The sequence below is a fragment of the Aquila chrysaetos genome, chromosome 5, assembly GCF_900496995.4.
Source record: "Aquila chrysaetos chrysaetos chromosome 5, bAquChr1.4, whole genome shotgun sequence".
Taxonomy (NCBI): Eukaryota; Metazoa; Chordata; class Aves; order Accipitriformes; family Accipitridae; genus Aquila; species Aquila chrysaetos.
This window is the reverse complement of record NC_044008.1, coordinates 57646069-57663167: the sequence shown is the minus strand read 5'-3', so window position 1 is coordinate 57663167 and position 17099 is coordinate 57646069. Positions and strand designations below refer to the sequence as shown.

Genomic DNA, 17099 nt, shown 5'->3' with positions numbered 1-17099 from the left:
AGTGACATCAGTGGAATTAATTCCTGAATGCAGTAGATTAAACCAGAGCAGAGTCTGCTCTGTATTTACATTCTGATCTTAAAGAATAGGTAGTTTTGCTTGGGGAGGAGGCCTGGCAGTGTGAGAAACTCAGCCTTTGCCAGTGTTGTTCATAAAGCATCCTTTACATTACTGACTTCATGTTTGCATAAAGAACTAAAATTTCCCAGGAATATTATATTCCAGTTTGGTTTTATCTTATCTTTGTAACTGTACTGTTCTTTAAACAGAAAGTCTACTTTGTGTTCTGGAATGTACGGCATGTGCAGAAACCACTGGGATTCAGTAGTTGCATTTTGCTTTCCAAAAACCCAAACTCCAACAAGCACAATCCACTGAAATAGAGGGCCATGATGGGCAAATTGGCTTATCTGCAATCACTTTTTTTTTACATTGTGATTAGGAATTACAAATATTTATAGATATACTCTGTCATAGATACATGAATTTAATGGTGTCAGTGCTGGAAAATGCATTAAGAACCTGCCACATACAAAAAGTCTGTATTTGTGCTGAGCCAGGAATTTGTATCACAGAATGTTTAGAGTATTGAACTTTATTTTATTCATAACCTGGCACACAGAGTCCATGCAAGCTGGCCAAAACAAACAGTTCCCATGTGTTAACAGGTGAAATAACATTATTTATTTATTTGTGGAATTTTAAAACATTTTGGCATGCAAATTGACCCGGATTCTCTTTATAGGGAGGAATATGAAATAATTGTGTAATCACATTATATGGATTGAAAGTTCAGTATTGTATGAATGGTTCCAATCTGATAAAGATATTGGCTCACTGCTAGAAAGGCTGCAATCATACATTGGTCACAGTAAATAGTGTTGTTGATGGATTTACTGTCTGCATGTGAGCAGGACAGGATCAGTGCAAAATCACTTGTTATTTGCAATTCTTAACTCAGGATCAGGGTCCTCCCTGTGCAGAAGGTCAGAAAAGCTTATGTGCTGCATATGTGGCCTGCTTCTGTCTGCAGAGAGCTTGTGCCAACTCTCTGCTTCCCAGGAATTTCACCCTGTGTGAGTCCAGCAGGATGTTCTTGGACTTAGATTTGGTTTATAATGAGCATTTAAAATTCTAGACATATTGGTTAATTCTGACTGGACACTTAGGTCGCACAATTAGGTTCTTATTCTCTGAGTAGAGGGGTAAACAGAAGACACTACTGGATTGCTAGAAAAGGATATGGGTAGATACAATTCTTTGAAGAAAATGTATTGTCCCAGAAACCCAGATAGCTGAAATGTTTGGTGTGGAATTCAATTCTTCGCAAATCCTGAGCAAAGGATTTTCATCATAAGGATCCAGAAGCTTTAATGCAGGGCTTAGACTTAGGAGGAGAGCTTTTACAGCTATCAACAACTCCTCCTTGGTGTTGTCCAGCTTAAAACCTCCTTTAAGGAGAAACACAGAGTCTGTGGCAGTTAGATTATAGTGAACTCTTTAAAATTCATACTTCCAGGGCAAAATTCCATTGTAAAACATTTGTTCCCGGTGCTATAAAAATGGCTGTGAGAGCGCTTTGTGCTGACTAAGATGGAAACTTTTTCTATTACTACAAATCGATCTCAGAACAAGCAACAAATTTTTGCAATTAATGCCTTGTCCATTTGTTACTTATTGTTAAGAGTCATCAGGGAAGCAAGATTTAACTAACAGTAGTAATTATCACAGATTAAAATAAGGGGCTTTGATGCTTTATGTGCAAACAGCTTGCGTGGTGACTTGGCCTCCAATCCTCAATTTCCCAAACCAAGATCGTTTGAAGATACCAGGAAGCCATGTAAGAAAGAGGCAAAACGGCATTAAAAAGTCAAGTCCAGATACAACTTGTAAATAGAACAGGCCATTTGGGTGGTAATGACAGACTGTTATTTTTATACATGAATACATGGACTCTGCATGAGAAGACAGATCACTTCCCTAAGGAACTCCCAGCCCTATATAAATAACTCACCTTGTGTCTGACAGCAATGACTATGGTTATCCTATATCAGATCTTGGATCCTGTTGCATTCAGAAGGTGCAAGAGTGGGGAGTGGGCAGCAGTAAAATCTCCAAATCTATGCCAGGCAGGTTATGGTTTTATGTTCTCAGACCCTGGATCCACTTCTGTGCAGAAGAGGTGAGGGCTGGAGGCATGGCCATGCTGATCTTCAGCCTGCACGTACCAGCCAATACCTTGTCCACTGGCCTTAGTAATGGCTCTGCAGCCATTGCCTGTCCATGCTCTGAAGAAGAGGAATTTTATTCCATTTTCTGTCAGGTTTATTTGCAGATGGTCCTTACTGCGTATTATAGCTGTGGAAAGCATTTGGAGCTAATTTAGCAGATTCAGCAAGCAGTCTTGGCTGTGAAATTTGTGTATTCCCAGTGTACGTGCAGCATACTTCAAGTGTTGCATGAGGAACTGATATATCTAGTTCACTTTGCAAACACATAGGGCCAGGTCTGTAAAGTTATTTTAAATGTCTTTGAGGTTACCTTTGTTAGTCCAGTGCTTGAGATTAACAGACTGTGTACCGTAATTCTAAAGACAGAGTATTGTTCTGTTACTTCGAACCATGTGTAACCTCCATTACCACAGCTATTAAACTTGCAGCTTCTCTGTACTACTGCAACTTCTCTTTTAAACCCCTTATCTTAAAGGGATATAATAATTTTTAGCATTTAACACCAATGCAGCATTATGAGTTACATAACTAAACTGTTACTGGCCCAAGAGTCTTTGAACCTAGTTGAAAGATAGATTGCACAGTAAGAGACCCACTGAAGGTATTATCCTGAAATCATTTTTTTATTGTCGCCTGGATTCTTCAGAATTGCAGTTCATTATAACATCCTTTTTAATATATGATGCAATATACAAATGGGAATCCAAGCCATCTCCCATTCAATCGTTTCTTCCAAAAGGAAATTCCACATCCAGTTTGCATTCAGTTAAAGAAACAAATATCTCATACACTCTTTCTACTTTGAAATAGTTCCTCCTTGTTTGAAATCTGAGCTGTTAAATGTTCCAGCACTCGAAGCATTTTTACATTTTTGTTGTAGTTGTGCTAGTCAAAAGAACAAATATAAGTTGTTCAGTTTCCCAACACTTGCCTCAGACTCCTAGACTGCTGAAAATATGCCTCTTGATGCTTCAGCAAGACAGTAGTTCATTCTTTCATGATGAATTGTACTTCGCTGACAAACTTTATGTCAAGGATTACATTCCTGTGAAGAATGTGGGCAGCTAGTGAACAGAATGTGTCTTTATGTATGTGGCTCTCTGGAAAGCTTAGCAGGACTCACAGCCTGAGTCTGTACTGTTCGCGTGCTCTAGGCTGCACTTGAAGGGAACAGCTGCAGGACTCTGACTTTGTGTAGAAGTCTACCTTGACTCATGTGGTTGAAAACGTATGTCCCAAATGCTGTGGGGGTGCACTGCTGGCCTGCTGCAGGGATATACAGGCTTAATGTATTGGCTAGCTATGGTGGTGACAAAGATCAGTTGTGCTAGAAGGTGAACAGCACTAGGGACTACTTTTTAGCTACCCAAGGCTCCCCCAATGTCCTAAGCTCTCTCCCCTTCTGCTCTAGTAATAATGTAGCAGGGAATGCATTCAGGTGCATAGGTACAGGCCAAGGCTGTATTTTTTGAGTTCCTTTTCTCTTGTTGGCTTTTGGACTCTTCTAGGGTATAACTGAAGAGGCAAGATTATATAGCAGGAGCAATTCTCTGCAAGATTTTTATGGATTTTTCTCCATTTCCAGTTTTACTTAATTGTTTCACTATTTTATGTGCCTCAACATAGTCTATTTCTGTCCTGTGACTGAAGTGCTGTATTTCGAGCCAATAGCACAGAATGGTTCAAGGTTCCCAGTTTCATTTTTTTGACTGTTCTCCTTTTAACTGGTATTATATCAAGGAAGGTAGAATTACAGGCAAGATACACTAGCTCCATCATTAGTGCTGAAATTCACAAGGGTGCATTTTCAGCTTTGTGGGTATAAGTTTAAATATGCAACTTCTGTCCCTCAGGCAACAGTTAGCTCGTTAACCTATTATATTACATAGCCCAATGAAAAGATTTTTAGAAGAAGAAAGATACATAGAAGCCTTGTAATATATTGGCTTTGCCATATTTTTTCTTCACAGTTACAGTAGGTGCTCTGTAAATTCTAAGGCCTATATTAATCTCGGATAACCCAATGTAAATCCAGGGTAACTGTCCTTCATTCTTCCCCATTGGCCACAAGCCAAGGATCTCACTCAGCACAGTGGGTTAGATATCAGTCTCTCTTACATTAGTGTAAATCCAGATTAATTGAGCAGTTAAGTTAATGCAGGCTTATGCCAATGCCATGCAGATCAGCATCTGACCTGACAGACAGTGCAAGATCTTTGGGTCTTCTGTAGGAACCATCACAGATTCATGCTCTCAGGTGAAAACAGAAATATATGACATGTCAAGCTGGGTTTCAACTAGGAGAGAAAGTAGAGGAGAAATCTTTTTCTACCACTTTACATCTTATATAACCACCTGGTACAACTTTCATGAATTCAGAAAGATTGTACATCCAGAAACTGGAAAGCACTAGTAAGGATCAGCTTGGCAAAGTGTGATGTTAAACAATATTCTTGTTGCCAAATAGCGTCAGTAGTGATAAAGCACATCTGAAAAATTACCTATAGCCACCTGCCCTCCCTGGACATCAAGAGTTGCCAATTTCTTTACAGTATGTTGCTCAGCCTATGAAATGCTGGCTATGGGTTCTCATCCCAGGAGAATATTAACAATAGGGAGGAAAAAAATCTAATTTCCTATAACAAAAATACTGGGTTTGTGCCAGACATTGAGGTGTTTCATACCAAAGATCAGCAGTCATTCATCACAATGGGTGGTAACAAGGATTTTGTAATTGCAAATTAATTGTTTTGGCAGGATTATAGTAGGTTGTATTCTGTAAGAGATAAAACCCCTAGCCTTGCAGTATACCAAAAAACATGTTGGGGTTTGGGTTTTGAGTTTGGTTTGGGTTTGGTTTTTTTTCCAAAAAACACTCTACAATCTTTCAGTACCAGGAAGGCATGTTTACTGAGTTCCAAATGTTTGTGAACATCAACAAAATCCTCTATATGCCTCACTTTTAATGATTAATTCATATTACATGATAAGAAGAGTAAATCAAGGACAGCTGTGGTTTGAGAGGTATATTCAAAGCTGGTATAAATATAGAAGAAAACTGTCCTTTGTTCTAACATTCATTACAAATGCATGGCTTGACCTGCTGTCTGTTTATGATAAACTATGGACAACTTGTTAATTCTTCATAAAGGTCATAACCAAGTTAATCTTCTTCTACCTTGGATAAAATAACTTTTCCTGTTGAATTGAGAGAAAACTCCGTGGGAGGAATGGTGGCTTAAAACTGCAGTCACACATCGCAACTGACAGACCCTTTTGTGCTGCTTACTCACTTTGGCTCAGCAAACAGCTTCAGGATTTATGGCTGCTCGTGTGCATTCAGCACCATACCTAGGAACTGATGTTAGAAGATTGTCTACAGGCCTCACTGTTGCAAATCAGTTGTTCTCCAGAAAGTGATACAGCTGGATGTGACAGTAGAAGACCCAACAAGCTTCAGTATTCAAACCCTCTGCTTATTTGGTCCTAGGCATGACCAGGAGCCAGAGTATCACAGTGTCCTAAACCTAACTACTGCCCCTATGGACTGCTCTAATTTGTACTGCTAGTTGTGGTTCCCCATGGTTTGTTCCTCTGGCGCGTGATCACTGATGTGCAAACCACAGCCTTTCTTGCCAACAGCTTATCTCAAAATACCCCACGCTGCAGAGGATGAGAACAAATGGCCCCAAATTGGTTATATCAGCCAGGGACACTCCTCAATTTGGGAAAGTTGTTGCCAGTATCCTAGTAAAAATTTCATGCAGCCCTTTAGAAAGGAAGATGGAAAGCCATTGCTCTGCATTTCTGAAGTAGAATGGTACCCTTTTGAGTTGTGATGAGTTAAAACCGTCACTTTTAGTTTAACCTCCATTGAGAAAGTGCATGGAATAGAATAGATCTCTGTGTGAGAGAAAGCTAGTGTTTGTTGTAAAAAGGAGAAACCACTCCTCTCTTCTGCTGCAGTGAAATCAATTTTGTTTATAGTACTATGGGCCAAATCACTGATGCACCAAAATCAATGGCCAACTCCCAGTGACTTCAGTGAGCTAAGGATTTCAGCATAAAATGAAGAATTCTGGCACATGGCTTGCAGTTTACATATGACAGAGCTCCAAGGCTATTGGTTATTTTTTTTGTCATCTTCACTGTCAGTGCAGGGTGTGCTGGAGTTTTCTCTGTTCCCTTTATGATTTTATTCCACAAGGAGACATGAGGGGAGACATCTCTGTGTTCCTGCTGCCATTTCACAAATCTGTCACCTTGGCTGCTTAAAGCCCAGCCCAAGGTCCTTCTACTGCCTTGTACCACCAAGTAGAACTGATTGCTCTGTTGTGGACAAACTTAGAAATATAGTTTTCATACCTCCACTGGAAATATGCAGTTTAGGAAAGAAAGGAAAGTTCATATGAGTTCAGCTCGTATTATTAACTACAGACTTCTGTATGATCATGGGTCCATCACTTAATTGAATTCACATCACTGAGTCCTAGCCATCTGACAGTTAGGTGCTGTGTTTGAGCTAGTTGTTAGGCTCTATTTAGTCATTGCAAGACAGGCAGCTCCAGGTAGTAGTTTTATCTCCTTTTCTTAGTAAAGGCTGAATTGCCCTTTGAAGCCGTGATGTCTCTCTGCTAACTGCAAAGAGAACATAAACAGAGCTAGTTTAGTAAGATGAATCCCACCCCTTTTGGTCTTGGTTTCTCTGTCCCCCGATCTGTGAAACGTCTTTAGGTCAGAGATGTAAATATTGTATAATGGCACTAAACCAAGGTTGAGCCTCTATCTAGACTTGCGCTAACTGCCAGCCCCAGTCGATGCAGCTGTAGTTAGAAACCTAGGCATGGCAAGTGAAGAGATGCCGACTACAATGCTGGGCTGGCTATGTCATTTCCCTGGGGACTGTAAGCTACAGAAACCAAGCCCTGCTCGTGCCTTTGAGGCAATGACTGCTCCTTATTTGCACAGCTCATCTCTGCTGGAGTTTCTGGGAACATCCATAGTACAAATTATTTTGATGGTTCCTTAGTGAAGGAGAATGTACTACAAAAAGACCATATTCATCAGAGTTTTGTTTGAAGTGGAGCACGTTCTGTCACAGTGTTATTGTCTCATGTTCCAATGCAGCCTCCAGTGATCCTATTAATTGGAAGAATAACTTTTCCTTTTTGATACTTTTTATTTAAAAGCCTAGTTCATTAAGTGCATTTTTTTTGAAGGAGAATTAAAGCCTCCCACCAAGATCAGTGGATTGGAAATAGAATTCCATCGTGACTTTTTTACTCTTTTTTTAATGTGAAAAAGAAGAAAGCATGAAAGACAAGCCTGTTCAAATATTGGCATTCATTTTCTCTGAGTTACTCTGAGATGTTACAGTGTCTAGGATCATGTTTTTAAAAATATGAACAGTAGGTAATTCACCATTTAAAGTTTGTACTGCTCATCTGAAGAGGGTTTTGCCCCTTGAATCCTTACAGCACGCAATATGTATCACTGGCAGGGACTGCTATAATTTTGCAGTCTTTTCAATAGCCTTTTGAGATTTATGATGACTACGGAGGCATTAAGGTGACAATCTTCCAGAACATCTTTAAAGAACAATTAGTATCAGCCTGCTGGTGATCCCTTGTCTGACTCTGCAAAGAGGTGAAATTCAGTGTTAGTTCAGCATCATACATTTCAAAGCCGAGTAGCTCCTTGCCTGGAGAATGCTTAGGCAGGACTGAGATGACAGAGATGAGCAGCCTCTTCGTGAAGTTAAGTAATCCTAATGGAGTCCTTAGTTTAATTACTTTTTTAAATAAATTGCATTTAGGTAGCATTGATCATTAACTGATGAAGAACTAAAATACGTGTTCAGTGGAGCTTCCGTTCCCAAGATATTCTTTCAGGTTAACAACTGCAACAGTAGTCAGTGTAGGACTATAGCTCACGTAGCCCATAAAAACATTGCTCAGCATAAGTAGCACACACTGCTGTAGAAGCAGTGTAAATTGTCAAGCAGTCAGCCTGAGGTGAGTTATGTGATCCCATGGTTACATAGTTGTCCATTACGATCTAATTTACTTAAAATTAGCTTGATTATGCCTTTTACATAAGGTTTTTTTCAGCATCATTTCCTTGCAGTTTTTCAGGTGGAATAAGCTATGGAATATTTCCACTTGGTACCTGCCACAGGTCAAAACATTGCACACGCGCTATAGGTGGCATGCTAGAATATGGTACTCTATAGGCAATACCATATCTTTTCACATCTGTGCTTGATCCTGTTCTTGAAATCCAGTTTGAAAGCTTGTGAGAAGTAAATCCTGCCTGATTGGTATAATGAATTAAATGACATTTCCTCATTAGCATGCACCTGGGCTGCATTGCACAAGTACTTAGGGGCACTGTCACTATCCAGAATATTCATGCATTCAGCTCTTAATCTCTGAACTCTCTGTACACAATGGAACTTTTCAGAATAGCAAAGCCAAGCTTAATTATGCAGTGAGACATGCTGGATGTACTGGTCAGGTCTTGTTCCTTAGGGTCATGCAGTTTGAAAGCACAGCTGTAGGCAGTTTGCAAAGATTGCTTCTCTCTTTTCCTTCTAAGATACTGTCACATCAGCCATGAGCATTTTCTGCTATAATTTATTGTTTCTTCCCATACTGAAGGGTATGCATTTTTTCTTGACTAAATTAAACAAATCAGTCATTTCACAAAAGTTTCCAAATGAAAGATGGTTGTAAGCGAGACCAGATATGTTCTCTTTACAGATCTGGGGTTCAAAAAGAAGAAAAAAGAAAAAAAAGAAAGAAAGAAAGAAAAGAAAAGAACAAGGAAGCTTGAAAAACAGCTTACATTTTGCTTTGGGCTAATTAGATCTTATCAGTGAAAAGACAGAGATTTCTTTCTTTAGCATGATGCCATGGTCAAAGTTGACCTGGTGTTTATGAAAGCATATTGCATGCTGCTTTTCAGCTATAACTATAGAGTTTAAATTAGTGATACTCATAAAAAGCCTGATGTTAGGGTGTGCGGAGCACTGACTTTCAGAGCACACACATGTATGCTATTAAGGTCTCAGGAATGGAGCAATTACAGGACATTTGTCATTCATCTCTGATGCTCTGTTAGAATGTTATTAATAGGAATTTGTCTTGCTTTCTTTCTGACTTTCATAGAGGCAAGAAATAAGACCCCTGGGGAGAAAAACACTCTACCCTATCCTAGCGCCTTGAAATACTTGAACTCTGAAGTCAGTAAAGCACAACTCTATCTCTGAATATTGGAGCTTTAGCCATAGTGTTATCCTTGGCTTCAGCAACTTTCAGCAAATTGGGGACAAACCAGTATTTTTAAACATCAGATGACTGCAATCTGATTAATAAAGAAAAAAAAATCTTGCCTTCAGCTTAGTTATAACAGTCATCTTGAACTATATCTCCCTCCAACAGATCAGCCTTCTAATATTGGAGTACGTTCAGGATTGGCTGAAGGGATGCTATGACCTTTCTGCTAGAAAAAACAAGTCTCTTACAAAAAAGACAAACATCTATCTCTTGGAGGGTAGAAAAGTGACATTTTTAAAGGTGACGTGTGGTCTGAATGCATCCCTGCCTAGTCAGCAGCCCTCAGCTAAGCCATAAGCAATGCTTCATTATCCCATTCAGTCCTGAACAGATCACAGCCTGTCCTCTGTAGTGGTAAACCTGTACCTTTTTCTGTCCCCATTAAGCCTCAACATAGGGATTCTTTGGACTGGTCTGTCTTATGCATTCCTCCAGCTGCCCAACAGCAGCCCTGCCCTGGCTTCATTCATTCTTATTCCTCTGTCTTTCTCTGGATATCTTTTGCAGATCAGGATTTGAAGTCCCTGACTGATCTCAGCACTTACTGTAAATTCATTCTATTTTAATACCTAATATTCTCCTGAGGGCATTTGCTTTCAAAGCAATTAGACATCTGTCAGCACCTTTGGTAGATTTCAAGCTTTCGTATCAGTATCCTAAGGTGGAAATAGCATTCCAGTTGAAAAATCATAGCTTGGTCTTAAGGTTGGAGTTTTTCAGTGAGTAAATCTTCTTTAAGCTGATGAATGCAGCTGCTGCCTTGACAATTTGTGAGTTTATTTCCTTCTGGATATCCCCACTGGCTTGCATGTTACTGCCAAAGAATGTCAATGGAGGCATTTTTGTATTCCTTTTGCCTTCTCAAGCAGTGTTTGAACTCGGAGTTACAAGGGCTCTCATTAGGTTTGCTTTTTGTAACTGTTCATTAACCCCCTCTTTTTTACAGTGCTGAACAATTCTTTGATCCTTGCATGTGGGTGGATTTCCAATTTACAATGGCTATATTGTCAGTTTAGTGCATTATGGTTAAACTACATGAATTTTGCATATGCATTTTTCTGATAGTGGTATCACTGGCAATGCCTGGTGGAAGGAAAAAACCACTTCTTTGTTTGACACCAGCATCTCTATTCAACCACTTGTCGAAGTCCCCAGCTTCCTAGAATAGGAAAGTTGCTTGTGGGTTTTCTCTCAGAACTTGCATAGTAGCTCAGGTGGCAGGCAGAGATCCACACACCTCCGAACCAGGTTCCAAAACCAGTCCTCCACATTCACAGATCACTTTACTCCATCATACATCAAAACATGTGTGTTTCTTGAGAGTTACACCAACACTTGTAAAGGCTTTTCCAATTTTGACAGTATATTTGTTACTACCAGTGTTAGAACTCAATATTTGCCCAAGAAGTCCAGTGACCAATCAACCGCATTTTAAATAGGATCAGCGCAGTTACACTGTGCAGCACTGGAGCCTCCCAGCGTTCTGCACAGTGGAACTGTACCAGCTCTACAGAAGCTGGATCAGGTGCTGGGCTGTAATGCTACTTTTACCCCTGCAGCCCAGGGCACACACTGCCACAAGCGATACGCTCTCTCAGGCAGCTGTTGGCTGCCTGGAAATTCTTGTTTGCCAGAAGGTCACAACACGTTTCCTTACTCAAACTCCTCATGACCTGTGTCCAAGTCTGAGCATCCTGTATCAGAGGGCACAGAGTGAATCTAGCCCTGAAAACTGTTCTGTGGATATGCTCACTTGCTCTGTAAGTATTTGGGAACAGAGAGACTGTAGCAATGCATTTAGCTGTCCAGAGTAGGAGGGAAGGTATTTATGGGAATTTGCTGTTCAGTTGGAGTTTGATTTTTATGCCTCTTTTAATGATGTCCTCTTTTCATAGTGCAGCATGAGTAACAATTCCCCCTTTGTATGTATTTTGTATCTATTCCTATTTCCTATTGAAATTCCTAGGAAAGAGACTATCCAAGTACAGAGTTGAAAATTTCGTCTTAAAATAAGCCAGATGTCCAACCTTCCTTTAGCTGCCAAGCCCAAAAGAGTTCAAGAAAGATGTTAAAATCTGTCTTCCTGGCTGTGAAAAACTAATTGCATAGCATAGGTGATGATCCCAGTCTCCCAGGAGAAGGAATAAAACTGCTTCGGGCAAAAACTCTGCTGTTATTTGTCTAAGGATTGGAGTTGGCAGTGTCTGTGGAAAAAGTTTCATTGCTTGCCCTCCTTGCTGGTTAACAAATGCAGAGACAGAAACACAGACAAAGGTAGGTGAGTGTTTGTATGTTGGTATCTGAAAACCTTATTCACCTTATGAGAAAAATGCTTTTTTCTTTCTTTCTTTCTTTCCGTGCCCCCTGCCCCCCCCACAGCCCCCCATTAAGAGCATTCATAAGCACAGGGAGTGCCTAAAAGCCAGAGACAGAGGTTTCAGACTTACTATGTTACAATCACATGAAGGAACCCCACGGCCTGGATGGGTTATTTTATGCCTGAGTGGTAACAGCTATTCTGTTTGTAAAATGGATGTACAATTCACTCCCCTTGCAAAGGATTTTGTGAGGATTAAGATTAGTAAACCACTCTGAAGACTGAAAGTGCCATTGAAATCCTGAGGATTAGAGGTTGCATATGACTAGTGAAGTGGAAGGGCCTAATAGTTGCATTTATCAGGATAAAAATTGTTAACTTTAAATCCAAATGTAATGGCCATGCCTGACTGGCCTCAAGACTGGTAGAAATCACTGAAGGCACATAGTGCTGGGGAAGAGCAGAGGGACACCCAAGACTAATGTAATACCTAGGTCTCACTGCAGAAGCTCAAGTTATGAAGGGGGTTTAAATAAAGGACTTAAATGATTGCTTTTTGGAATAGCTCACTGTAGGGCATACAAAGGAAGGGCTCATTCAGCACCATCCTAAATACCATAACCATGGTTGAGGTATTAATAGGCAGTGACCAAATTTTGATGTAAATTCAACATTTGAAAATCTAAGTGCAAAAAAATCTGTCGTAAACTAGTGTGTTGACCATAAATTGAAATAAGAAGGATGTAAAGGGAAAAAAACCCAACAATTATTTATTTTAAAAAAAAAGAAGTTCCGAAATATATGTAAAATTTTAATATAGTACAACTGCTACCTTCAGAATACAATAATCAGGTCGTGGAGGGGGCTGCATAGCTGGAAACACAGAGGTAAGCTGCACACCAGGATGGCTTAATGGCAAAGTCCAGAAGGGATCTGAGACAGAGATTGTTCTGAATGGAGAAATTCAGTCCTAGAGAAAGGCACTAGGAATAAATAGGCTAATAGGAATAAAGAGCAGGTGAAATATAGGGGGAAAATTAATAGAAAAGCAAATACAAATTCAGTAAGTACACCAAATACAAGAAACCTGTTTAATAAAGTCATTAATGTGAGTGACTAAAGAAGAAAATTAGATAAACAGTCTATGTTATTTTTGACAACAGGCTTCACTGATCCTGCAAGTCCTCCTACCCAGAAATAAATTGTTCACATTGTGTAAAAGTATTTCTGCACTGGGTTGTCTGAAGCAGGACTCCATCAGACCTATTTTACATGGTCCTGTTCATCTGAAGCCATTTTTTCTCAGGCCTTTTAGTGATCCACACAGGAAGGAAAAGCTCCCTGTGCTCTACCCAGAACAAAGCTATACTTCTTGTATCAGATGGTCTTTGAGAAGCAGCGGGGGTTTCTTGTGATACTTCCAGAACAAAATGACCACAGCTTTGCTATGCTCTCCCCCATAGATGAGGGAGGTGGAGGTCTACATATATTCCATGTGTTCTTTTGCCCCTGGATCCTAGCCTTACAAGCATCCACACTGCATACACATCCTTCATACTTGGACTTCAGTCCAGCCCAATGGTGCTCATCTTTTGAGCTTCTTCAATGATTGTCATGCTGTTTTTAAGAAGTAACACTTTGAGGCGATAGTGTTTTTGAGGGAGAGTGCTCCATTGCTCTGACTTTGGTCAGAAACAGCAGAGGACAGAAAACATGATCTTTTTGACATCATCCTAATTATATCTCCCGAGTTTTCTCCCACCTCCTCCTCTCCCCCATCGTTTGCTTGTGTGTGGCTTTAGCAGAAATAGGAATGTTACCAAAGTCCTGCAACCCATTGTTTCTTTATTTTAAATACAAGGTTCTTTTATTAACTCCAGCTGGTGCACCTCACTGTGCTCACTGTGTTTGCTTTATTAAAATTGAACAGCGTGCAAGTAGGACATTGTAAATCACAAGTGACTGGGCCAGAGGAAGAGGGAGGAAGGGGTAGGGACTCCAACTGTATGACAACAAAGAGAGCGTATAAACAGGCTGGGCCTCCTGTCTAATAGAAGCCAAAACTCGTGGAGTACAATTTGCAGTTGCTCCCAGGAGGACAGACAAGTGCCAGACGGTTAGCAGGGATAGATGAGAGTGAATACTTGAATACCTGATGTGTTCTCTCGTATACTGGAACAGAGCTTCTCTAGAAGTCTGGGCATGCAGTAGGAGCTGCCTGCCTCTGCTGTAATCCTTGGTTTTATCTTATATCAGTGCCTGGCAGTGGTCATCTTGTCTGTGGAGGAAGCCTTGTTAGGCCATCCAAGTCTTGGAGAGGGCTCTTAAACCAAGACAACCAGTACTACTGGGTCCCTCATGGAGAGGGAGGTGGAAGCTGCTCGTCCATAATTAAGCAGTATACGTTTTCCAACTTTGCCTCTTTGTGGCTGGTGGAAGGAATTGCATCTCTGCCTGCTTGAATGTCATGGGCATCCACAGGGGCAGTCAGCATAGATGGACTCAGAGCAAGTTCAGACAGAAAGACAACAGCTTCCTTCCCTGTGGCAGGACAGTTCCTCTGCTCATAGCACTCCCTGAAGCTGCAAAATCGTCATGGACAAATGCAACAGCTGTATGAAGGGTCCCTGGCTGACACAATGACCCTGTTGTTGAGTCCTTAGCACCATAGTGAGCTGCCAGTCTGCTGCACACTTCAGCTCTGGCAGTGATTTTTCTGGTGTATGTGTGTATGCGATTTGGAAGCCACTCTGCTTGGACCATATCTCACTGCCTTCTCTCCTCCAGTGCTCCTCAACCTGTGGGAAAGGCCTCCAGTCACGCGTGGTCCAGTGTATGCACAAAGTCACCGGGCGCCATGGCAATGAATGCCCTGTCCTGTCCAAGCCAGCGGCCTACAGGCAGTGCCACCAAGAGGTCTGCAATGAGAAGATAAACGTCAACACAATTACCTCGCCCAGACTTGGTAAGTGAAGAGGTGTTGGGGGAAAGATGCCACCTGTGAAGGACCAGACAAAGCCCAGGGTCCCAGTGTGCCCAGTGTGATAAAAGTGGGGCTTCAGAGGATTGCCCAGGGCCAGAAATTAGGAGAAGGCCCCCCCCCAGTCAGGCTCTAGACTGAAGGTCTAGTGTGGATAGGTCCTCTCTTATCCATTGATCCCTGCCTCAGACTTTGCCTAAGCTGGAGTGCTCAGCAGTGGATAGACCTGAGAGACCAACAGGAGCACACAAATGGTGGGTGATTGACTGACTAATCACAGAGGTGGGGGAGCTGACAGGCATATCTTTCTCCATCACAAACACCTTCAACACCCTGCTTTTGCTACAGTGAGTGTAAAGTATGATAATTTATTCATCCATGCCCCAAGAAAAGTACATGACCTTGAAAAGTAGAGCATCACGGGGAGGGGGGGGGATGTTCCTTTTCATTTGCTGCCACAAGAATGTGGTTTGATGAATTGATTCGCCCAGCGAGGCAAGAGAGCATCCAGCCTCTTTCCGTGAACCCTTTGATTTTCTGCCACTGTCCTTCTCTTCACCCCCCGTGCATCTCCTGTGTACCTTGCTGAGATGAGAATATGGTGATAAGCCATCTGTCTCCCAAAACACCTTAACACTGTATGTAAGAAATGTCTCTAGTTAAGAATGCTTCTGTTAATACAAAATTGTGGGAATCCATGATTTTCCACATCATATTTGCTCCATTTATAAGGGGATAAAAATATATTTTTCCAAACTTCAGCCCTGTGTGTTCAGCCACAGCTCCAAGAACCAAGCTGGTTTCTTTACATTTCACACATCATCACCAGTAAGATGAAGTTAAACTGAGCCATCAGCTATACTGACACAGCCTCATCCGTGCCTCCCATTACTTTTCAGTACAAGAGGCTGGGTTGTAAACAATGCTGCTAAGAGCTTACCAGAAAGAACAGCCTCCACCCTCTCAGCAGAGCTAGTCTTGTAGGCTAAGAAGCCTCTAAGAAGCCACATGAAAAGGCAGAGCTGCTAAGTAATAGAGAACCATTTTCTAATAGCATTGTCCAGTATTAAATAACACTTAAACTAGGACTGGACTTGAAGCTTCTGAACTGAAATTTGTTTCCCAAAAGTTTAACAGATGTTTAAAAGAATATTGGAAATTTTATCCTTGCAAATGCAGTCATACTGAGGAGCTTCTAACCTCTTTTTTTTAAGAACATATGAGAGTACTTCCCAGATATTTTAGCACTAAGAGCATAGTGAAAGGAAAACATTTCATTTGAGAAGTAAGCCCTTGATACACTGATGAGACAAGAAATCCATCCTAATTCACATTTTAGGACAAAGCAATAAAAAACTCACATGTTTAGAAGACTGAGGCGGCTCAAGTTCCTGCTGAAAGTAATCTGCAAGTAATTTGGGATGCTTTTGTTTCTCAACCGGGCTTGGAATCACCAGGGCCAGAAACAATGATATTTGATATTAGCAGAAAGATATATCATTGAGTGTTTTGCTCTTCCTGCTTATACACAATTCGCATTTGATTATCTTTAAAAAAGATTTTCTGTTTTCTGAAATGGAAACCTCACCAAAAGAAATTATCCAGAAAAAATTTCCAGTAGTCTACAAAACCCACACTGCCTTATCCCCACTCCAGAATGTTTTTCATCCCAGGTAACATTTTCAGAAGTATCTAGGTGTGGAATTCACCTCACCTGACTTTTACATCTGTGTCCAGTGTCCCTCAGTGGAGACACATTCGGAGGGGGTTTATTCTGTCCCTCGGGCACCTGACCCACATCACTTCCTCAACATGCTTTCTGTCTTACTTCACAACCTATGAGGGACCTTGGACCTCTAAAATATTACAGTCCTAGCTTTGTTTGTGGCTCAGTGTCTTTCTATTATATAAAGTCTCTTATCTCAGATTTATAAGGTCTATCTCAGGTGTTCTTGCAAGAGGTGTAATTTGTTCAGCTACATCAAGTTTTCTATGCCTGGTTGGAACCATAGCTAGTGGGGAATGCTGCAGATCTAACCCTCTCAAAAAGCTCCTCCACTACTGGCAGACTCAGAAATAGCTCTACCCTCCAGCTGTTTAGGATGGTGACTTCCACTCAATTTTTTTCGCACAATAACGTTTTTTTAAATTGGCTTCATGTTCCTTTTTTTTCTGGGACAGTGCAACTTCATTTCGTCAGATTCTGTCAAACTTTTGCTTCTTGTCCAACTGAG

General features: G+C 40.9%; 1 protein-coding gene across 3 annotated transcripts in view; it reads left to right on the top strand.

The window, feature by feature from the left end:
• ADAMTS17 (ADAM metallopeptidase with thrombospondin type 1 motif 17) overlaps nt 1-17099 on the top strand; it is a 200550-nt gene that overhangs the window by 177930 nt on the left and 5521 nt on the right. For 2 of the 3 annotated variants that reach the window (XM_030015913.1, XM_030015912.1), the window contains one exon: nt 14673-14850. In XM_030015913.1, the coding sequence (XP_029871773.1) occupies nt 14673-14850 (178 nt within the window). Of the gene's footprint in view, nt 1-11534; nt 11843-14672; nt 14851-17099 lie in introns of those variants that run through there. The other variant, XR_003923623.1, reaches the window with a different exon arrangement.